Source organism: Heliangelus exortis, chromosome 2, assembly GCF_036169615.1.
Source record: "Heliangelus exortis chromosome 2, bHelExo1.hap1, whole genome shotgun sequence".
NCBI classification, from domain to species: Eukaryota; Metazoa; Chordata; class Aves; order Apodiformes; family Trochilidae; genus Heliangelus; species Heliangelus exortis.
Window position 1 is genome coordinate 45,247,086 of NC_092423.1, and position 9,100 is coordinate 45,256,185.

The 9,100-nt window shown below is 43.5% G+C and overlaps 1 protein-coding gene across 1 annotated transcript in view; it reads left to right on the top strand.

Moving 5' to 3' along the window:
• The window catches only part of KIAA1143 (KIAA1143 ortholog), a 62,626-nt gene extending 53,767 nt beyond the window's left edge, over positions 1 to 8,859 (top strand). The window contains exon 4 of the mRNA XM_071735879.1: positions 8,770 to 8,859. Within this exon, the coding sequence (XP_071591980.1) occupies positions 8,770 to 8,790 (21 nt within the window). The 3' untranslated portion in view covers positions 8,791 to 8,859. The remainder of the gene's footprint in view (positions 1 to 8,769) is intronic.
• The last annotated feature ends 241 nt before the right edge of the window (positions 8,860 to 9,100 follow it).

The following is a 9,100-nucleotide window of genomic DNA, read 5'->3' on the forward strand; positions in this document are numbered from 1 at the left end:
CTGCTCTCACACCTTCTCCCTGGCTGAAGCATGGGGAATTAGATGGTGCTGTGGAGACGTTTTACAAAAGGAGTGCCGGGCACAGGAGAGTGCTTCTCTGTATTTAGGATCCAGTGCTCTGAGTGAGTTGACCTGGGTTTTGGGATCCTCTCCTGAAAATACCTGCTTGTGGGAGTGTGATTTCTCTTTGGATGGCAGGCTTAAGCAAAAAGAGGCTAGGAGGTCTGCCACACAGGAATTATTCCCACCCCAGATTTCTGCAGTGACGGTGGGCTTCGACTCCAGTCAGCATATACATAACTAATATAGTCTTGGGTCATTCCCTTCTTGTCCTAGGCTAGGTTATAGCACCCTAAAACTGTGTGGTTCTTTCCCTTTTTTTCTATAAACAGAGATGGGAGCCTAGTGTCAGACTTCTGCGTTGCAATGTGGATAGTGAGATGAATCATACTTGCTCCCACTGAGATAGATTTTATGAGACTGGGCACCACATCTGGCCTTTGTAGCAGCTCTCTTCTGACAGCCCTACCAGCTCTTACTGCTTCTGTTGTTACCTTAAAAAAACCCACCAGCACAGTACTTTCTTACGGGCACATCTGGGTCCAGTGCTCTCCAGACGACTATTGGAGCTGAAGCTGGTTCCCCAAAAGCCTGGTAGAGGCTTGCTGCATCACCCACAGGTCCCTAAATTTGCCTCCTACCCTTCCTGGGAGGCACACTGCTCTCAGCTGTTTCCTCCCTTTTCCTCCCCACTCACCACTCTGTGTGGATAGGAACGCTAGAGAAGTGGCTCAGCATCCATTTTAAATTACTTAAAACACATCTGAGGAGGTCAGCTGCTGCTACCAGTTGGGAATTTGAACACAAGACCTACAGCACAGGAACCAGAAGTTAGAGATCTGGACCAGCCTTTTACAAGGCTGCAATCAAAGACAAGGAGAGAGGAGAGATAGGAAAAACTTGGGAAGGTAAAATAAGTAAGTTTTCTCTCAGGTAGCTGAGAGAAAAATATGAACATTAAAAGGAATTCAAGACTTAATTTTTCCAATAATTTTCAACTGAGGTGTCTTTCGAGCAGATTGTGGCGCATGGTATTTCAGCCAGGCCTGCTATAGAAAAAGCTCACAGCGCAGTGCAATTTATTAAAAAGAAAGGAAAAAAAAAGTTGCAGGATTCCCAAGCACTCATTAAGCCTCCCACCACAGCTGCAATATGGGAAGGTGTGCAGCACTGAGGGCTGAACTGCCTGGTGTCACGCAGCACCTGTGTCCCTGGAGGCCCTGGTGTCTGTTCTAGTCAAAGCATGATTTTTATCCTCTGTGCATTTTCCCTCTCTTCAGGCTTTGCTGCCTCAAACATAGGGAGTGCCTGGTGTTTTCACAATTGGGTACAAGCTGTAGCAGCCAAGGAGAGGGTGAGGAAGAGGGCTGGCTGTGTTCCAGATGCTTGCCTCTGGCACCACACTAACGTTCTGATTTGGGGACTGTCTGGCCATTCCCTGCTGTTGCCCTCCATGGTGACATTTAGTGCTGTGTAATGGAAGATGTGTGGGCTGAAGCACAATCTCACAGAGTTCAATCAGTACCTTTTTTTTTTTTTTTCCTACTAGCTAACAAAGTGACCTTGCCATCTATTTGGTAAAATGCCATTCTACTGATTGAAAAAAGAGGAAAATATCCCTTACCAGCTGCAATGAATATATTCCTGGGTTTACACCTGTGTAAACATGGGGAGAAATAAGCCAGACTTGGAGTGGCAGACCTGGGAGAAGACTTAAAATATGTTGTTGAAAATAGTGCTTTTGCAGCCAGGATCATTATCTCTGATTGCCATAACTTTGGGATAAGATGCTTGTGTCTGTGTAGCTGTTCAGCTTCCAGATGGCTAACAGGTTCTGTATGGGACTGGCATTAAAGTCTGCTTGTGTAAGGTAATAGGGAGGGAGCATCTAATTGGGAAAAAAAAAAAAAAAGCCACAAAACTTCTTAAAATGGCAGGACAACTCTCCTGCACTACATTATTAAAACACAGAGATGGATCAGAGGAATTTTGAGCAAGAATCCAGATTTTCAAATGCTCTTTGCTTGAGAAGAGGACCAAGCTTTCAGGAGATTACTCTTTTCACCTGGGTAAGTAACCACAGGGTAGGCTCTTCACCAATACCAGGCGCGTGACTAGCTGCTCATGGCAAGACATCTTTTACAGAAGATTGTGGGTATTTTTGAAGTCTGGTATGAACTGTGTCTCTGCTGAAAATACATCTGTGTTGTTCTTCAGTGAGGTATGGAGGCTTGGGAACATTGCTGAAAAGCCTGGAGGAAGGCTCTCCCCCTGGCACAGCTGCCTCTTTCCAGGCTCTCCCTGTGGTTTTTCTTCAGCTGTGTGAGGGACATGCTCTCTGTCCTGGGCTGTACTTTGGATTTGTGGAGGAGACTCCTGCTGACTATACTGGAACGTTTCTGTTAAATGTTGAAGATCTTGCTTGTGCATTTGTTTCCAGAAGTTCTTCAGGAAACCTAACGAGGACTTTTTTTGCATCTCTTATCCTTCTGGGAGATGGGTTAGGATGCATGTACCTGCTCAGCTACTGAGTGAGTATATCACAGGATGCTCCATCCCACCTGCTCTGTGCTTTGTGTCCACTGGACATTGTCCCATTGTGTCAGTCAATCACAGACTCCCCTGTGCAGCCAGCAGCGCCTGCCTGCATCGCTCAGGGTAACTCAGAACAAATCAGTTGCTTCCCCTTCCTGCTCGAGAGGAGGGCTGTACCAGCACACCCCCTGCCTTCTGTGGCTGGCAGCAATGTAAGGAAAGACTACAATGACAGGGCTCAAAAAGACAGATCTCTGTTCAATAAAATCTAGCAGTTGCTGGCAATCAGTGAATTAGGGAACTTCACAAGTCAGAGGCTGCAGCCAGATCCTCATGTTTAATAGCTGCCAGTGAGCCCAGTCTCTATGAATTTTGCCTAATCCCTTTTTTAACCCATTTGTAATTCTAGCCTTTGCAACATCCTGTGGTGATGGTTGGGTCTTTATTAGTTTTAAACCTGATGTCTGGACATATTGTTGGATGGCTGTTTCCCTTCCCAGCAAAGCCACTTGGCTTCACCTCATTTCTTCAAAGAGGGCTCTGATGCAGCACTGTAAATCATTATGGCCAGAAAATGTTCTTTTGAGTCTCACAGTATCATTTCAAAGCTCTGTACTGTGTGTGGTCTTTTAAATACAAAATGTATGCTTAAAAAATTGAAGGGTATTTTCTTCCCCCCAAGTGGTCTGGAAAGGAGCAGCCTGTCCTTGGACTGTTTGCAGAAGCCAGATTTCGGCAGCTGTCGTTTGTTTGGCTTCTTCCCACCTCCAGGACTGATGATATCCTGGAAGGCAGGAGGGAAACAGAGTTCAGAAGGGCTGGGGAAAGTGGAGTAGGGTTTTGAAATTGCTGGTAGTGATGTTTCCACATCCAAAAGATCTATCTCTCTTCTCCCGTATCTTAAATTTATTGCTCTCATTGTTATTTCCTTTCACCAGAGGTCAACAAACAGCAAGAATTTCATATATATTTTGCAGAACAGAAGTAGAGAGTGTTTTCCAGTATAGGTCAAATGCAGTCTTAGAGCATTAGATTCACCCTGCATGATAGAAGGGGAGGAATCAATGATGTATCAGCTATTCAGAAACAATCAATTTCGAAGGCTAAAAAATTAAAACTAAAAAAGGCAAGTGAAAAGGAATGTGAGAGAGTTTAAATTTAGTAAGCATTTTTGGAGATCTGAAATAAAGTGCTACAGGGAGCTCAGGATGGAGCAAACCATAGTTCACTGGCTAGAGATTTTAGTAAAAAAATGAAATTCACTGAACTCTGTGTTGCTGTATGTGTTAAAGGATTAAGAGCCTGCTGGTCCTATGCTGCTTGGAGGTAGTGGGACTTTTGACTTGGTCAAACAAGGGTCAACTCTTGTTTTGTATACATGGAAGAAATAATATTATATCCAAACAAAACCAGAAAAAAATCAACAGAGAGTAATAAATACACTACCTACAACTCAAGAGCAAGAAATGAAAGTGCCATCCAGCTGTATAATTCTGTGAACCCTAAATAAAGGGCTTAGGTCCCCACAAGAAAAGCAGATGCACTGTCCTGTAGGGTATAGGCAAAGCAGCTCTCTAACCAAGCAGAGCCTGTTGTCCTGGCAAGAAGTCAGAGCTCATTCCTGAAGGAAATACCTCTTCCCTTGCTTCAGGAGAGCAGTTTCCCAGGAGCTGCAGCCGTGCAGAATATCCCTTTGGAGCAGATGTGGAAGTCTGTTGCTCTTGCAGTGTCACAGAGGAGCTCTGGATCTGCTACAGCCATCCTTTCACAGAGAATTCCACATTTTATTTCTACTTAACTCATCTGCTGCACATCCTTTTAAACAAATGAAGGTGGTCATGATATTTTCCCTTGGTAGGGTAAAGCAAAGCGTGCAGAGACCCTGGGCAGGGAATGCTGTAGCTGTCTGCTTTCCCAAAAAAGAGAAAATTCTTTTGCTTTGATATGTCATGCTGGATCCTGATGGTAGTAGGCTATTAATAGCTGAAGGTCACTCCAGGAGAATGCACGAGGAGGGTGAAGCATAGAGTTTTGCACATTGAGCTAGCCAATGGCTTCATCTGGGTCTCTCTTTCCAATCTCACAAGATTTGTCTTCATAAATATGTGTGCTTGGAACAGTCTGCACCAGGGGTTTTCTTCAATCTGTGACTTTTACCTTGAGTTGTGTAAAACATCAGACACGTACCATGAAAAACTGCCTTTGGTGATTTATTTAACCAAGAAAGAAGAAAGAAATGTCACCCACCATCCCAACATCTAGCCTGGTGTGTGAGTTTGTCCTGAAGGCAGCCATATGTACACTTGCCTCTAAATAAAAGAGTCTAAGTTAATTGAGTTGCTAAGAGATTTCTTATGCCAAGGATAACACACCAAAGAGCTTCTGACCCAACACTGGTTCTGTATCGTGGTGTCATGAACATAGACTGAGTCTACAGGACCAGGCTTTTATTGTGATTATCCCTTTTCTGGTGATATCTAGATTAATATTTGAGGTGAGAGGCCATATAATCCATAAAAGGGAAATTATACAGCATCATAGTCTCACAAAAATGGACTCCCTTATGTAGTGTTAGAGTAGCACAGGTGGGCATTAAAAGTGAATCTGGCTCTCTGATAGTTAAAAAACAAAGCCACCCCCCCTTTCCTTTTTAATAGCAGTGTCTCTAAAAATGAGATGAGTTTTACTGCTGTCCTTAAGGCTAAAAGGAGAGGCACATGTGATTCTTTGGTCTTTCAATTAAAATGAACTTTATTGCAAAACGTTTGTTCTTTTGTTGTCTTGCCAGCTGGGTGGCTTCAGGAGCCTGAATAATACATGTGCAGCATTGTACAGTAATTGTTCCCCATCCTCAGAAATTCACAGACTACGAATTCATAGATTGTTTGTGCAGCTGATGGTGGCTTTGAGCTTCTCCATAGTTAGAACTAAGGACTGAACCCTGCACAGATTGCATGTATACAGCTTCAGTGAAACCAGGTTTGATATTTATTCTTAGCCTGAGTTGGAAAAAAATACATCAACGTCGAGCCTACCACAAAGGGTACTGGCAGGGTGTGAAGCCCAAATTCATCCTGGCTGCCCTGAGATAAAGGGAAACCTAATTGAGGTGTCTGATTCAAGAGCATCACCCAAGTGTATAACCTAAGCCAGCACAAGTGAGACCACTCCAGACGGTGATGAAAACAGGATGAATCATGCTGCAAGATCTCTTTATCTGTCTTGGGAGAAGAAAAATAGAGCTCTTAGGGTGACCAGTCAATAATGAAAAGTTCAGGTAATGCATTGAGTTGACGTGCAGCCAGGCCTGTGTGCCTGAAAGTGCTCAGGTCCTGCCAGAGAGCACTGTAAAGCTAGTGAAATGTCAGAGTAGTTGTATCACTAGGACTGCTCAGACTTTGGAGGAAAAGTGGCCTCGCAGCTAGAGGTGGGAAGGAAAGAGAGAAAACTGAGGTTAAGGCAGAGGAGCAATTAGGAAATCGGGAATAATGAAGGTGAGGAAAGGAAGGACAAAACAGAGAAGTTGAAAAGAGCATAGCACTGAGATAGGGCACTTTATACTGGTGTACATATTTGCAAACCTGCTCTGAGCAGTGTGTTTGTTCTTCTCTCAGCAGAATGCATTGGTGCTCCAGTTCCTCACTGCTGAGCAGCTCTAATGAATGCTCCTCTGTAGTCTCCTAAACACCTCCCATGGCTTATGCAGGGTGTGCTAACATATTTGTAAAGGTTTGCTTAGCAATGAATAGATCTGCCCTAACTTCAAAATACATCAGTGGCATGTAGCCTCAGGAACCCCTGTATCTTAAACGAATCCCTGGTGGCAAGCCAGATTTAACTGTACACAAAAGCAATGTTGTTTTCTTTTTTTAGGGCAGAGCCTTTACATTCTGCTCCCGGAGTTGCAGCCATCTACAACTCTGATGTGAGCCAGAAAGGAACAAAGGCATTTTCTTCACAGGTGCATTCGTCCCTGCGCATCGCATCGTGGGTTGCAGGCATCAGCTTCAACACTGAAAAGCATTTATATTTGATTACTCTTCTTTTAAAAGAATGTCACTCTCAGAGAGAATTTCAGTGCCTCAGGGCACAAGGAAAGGATTGTTTTGGCTGTTTTGAATTGAGCATTGGCTCTTTGCATGTGAGGGTGCTCCGCTTAAGCTTCCCATTTGTTGGGCTCCTTGCCCTTGTACTGGTGTCTTCCAGCACACTGGACTGGCAGTAGTGTAACAGTGGAGTAGATTAGTGCCATCTTTAAGGGGTTTGAAATTTGACACAGTGTATCTCTCTCTAGAACAATGAATTTCTGCTTGCAGAGGGGCCCTGAAGACCTGCAGGTGTCCCTAGTACAAAAATCAGACAAAGAACTCTCAATCCTAAATGCCATTCTGGCCATATGAGCACAAGTGCTCCACAAAAGATTCCTGGATTCCTTTAGGATGGGCATTGAACCCAAAGGATTAAGTTTTGCATCGAAAGACAGATCCCTGCTGCCTCCACCTAACAGGGATGAATGAGGCATAAAAGGGAATGCCACTGGAGGACCCTCAGCCCATCTGCTCTTACCTGCTTGACAGCCCTCAAAGGTTACTGCATCTGGAAAGTTTGGAGCAGCCCCGGGTCACATCTCCATCATGGGGCTATGGGAATCTCCTCTGTAGTTCCCTTACATCTCTGGTGTTCAGATCTGAATACCAGAGGTTTGGGACTCTGAAGAAACAGTCACCAATGTCCAACCACATAAACCCACAAGGTTACTGTAATTATGAGAGCTGCTTCTGAGTATCTGTGATGGGATAGGGTTGCCTCAGAGTGAGGATTTGCATATGCAGAGTCACTGAGGAAAATTTAATCTGAATTAACTAAATGTGTGAATTGAGAGTGGATTAGTGATACTGAATAAATGAATGGATTCCTTAGATTCTTCTCTTCAGAATTAAAACGGTCCTAATTTGTTTCAGCATAATTATGAAAGAGAATGTCATACAGGCCTTTAATGAGGTATGACTTACTGACTGTAGAAGTTAGTCTGGGTTAGATTTTTTGTGTATCTCAGCAGGCGTGGGATTGGAATATAGTTCTGAATTATTTTTGTTGAAAATTTGTATTGTTTTTACTGAGGGTTTTAGTAACTGATCCTGATAAAGTAGTAATCTGTTTTTATTATGATTATACTATTTTACATCTTAGGATATAAAAACTCTGAATAAGCAATTAATTAATCCTCACCATGTCCCTGTGAGGTTGGTAATGGCTTTGTAACAACCACTTCTTTTGCCTGTACTATGTCTGTTTTTAGTGTGGAATACAGCAAGGCAAAGCAGTGCTACAAGATATGGGAGGGAAGATGAATATCAAATCTTATTGAACGCATGGGAGGAATTAAGCAAGAAAAAAAAAAAGATGTTATTACCCAGTTTAAAATTTGTTCAAGCCACCATGATGTGTTGGCAAGAAAATATCAGGGGAGCTTTAGCGACCAGGGTGTCTGCTTTCTGTCTAACCAAATCCACAGCACTTATAATGGTACCACACACAGTGCACTGTGGTGGGGAATGACTTAATAGCAGGGTGTAAATATCAAGGATTAAAAATAATGTATCTGATTTCTTTGGAAATAGGATTTATCTATTTAAATTACATTTTTTAAGGGGGAAGGGAGAAAAAGTACAGAGAAGAGGAAAACAAATCCTCTGAGATCGTGGCTGCTCTCTGAAGGCTGACTCTCCATTTTTGTAGCCTGCTCCATTAGTGCTGCAGTGCACCGTGGTACTCCTGACAGTCCCTTCTCTATATGGGCAGCTTCTTTCTTTTCCTCAGCAGACAGTTTATTTTCTACTCAATGCTAAGTCTCGTGTTTCTGTTATTTCTTTAAATGAGAGCAAGCACCGCACTTCTGTTCTGTGCCTTTTCCAGTGCCTTTTTGCTGATCTCCTCTGCATGTATCTGAAAGGTCAGGAAAACAAATCAATACAGAAAAGGACCTCCTGCCCCTTTTAACCTAACCTATAGGAGGGAGGGAAGGGAAATTGCCAATTACATGAAAGGAAATTTTAACTATGCTTGAAAAAAGAACAGTGGGAGTGAGGGTTTGGAGGGACAGGTGTCGACAAGACCACTATCTGCAGTACACAGGGTGCCTTTATAAACTCACAGTCTTCTTCTCTGTGACAGCATGTAGGGGCAGACCCATAGAGCTGAAAGGCATCCCATGAAAGAGGCACTGTAACAGGGAATGGCCCTCCCATTTTAGCACCACTGACTGGGAAGGCAAACAAACTTGGTGCAATGGTCCACGTGGACTGAGACTCACTGCATGATTAGAGGGCTAACAAATGCTGATGGCTGTCTTGTACTGGATAGGTTTTCTTCAGTACTTTCTGGTTACCACTGTTTTAGTTCTACTTCTTCAGATGGCTGGGACCTTCTTCTGTGGATAACAGTCATGCATGATGCAGAGCATCATGAAGAAAGAATGAGGCTCCAGATCTACACACCAACTAGG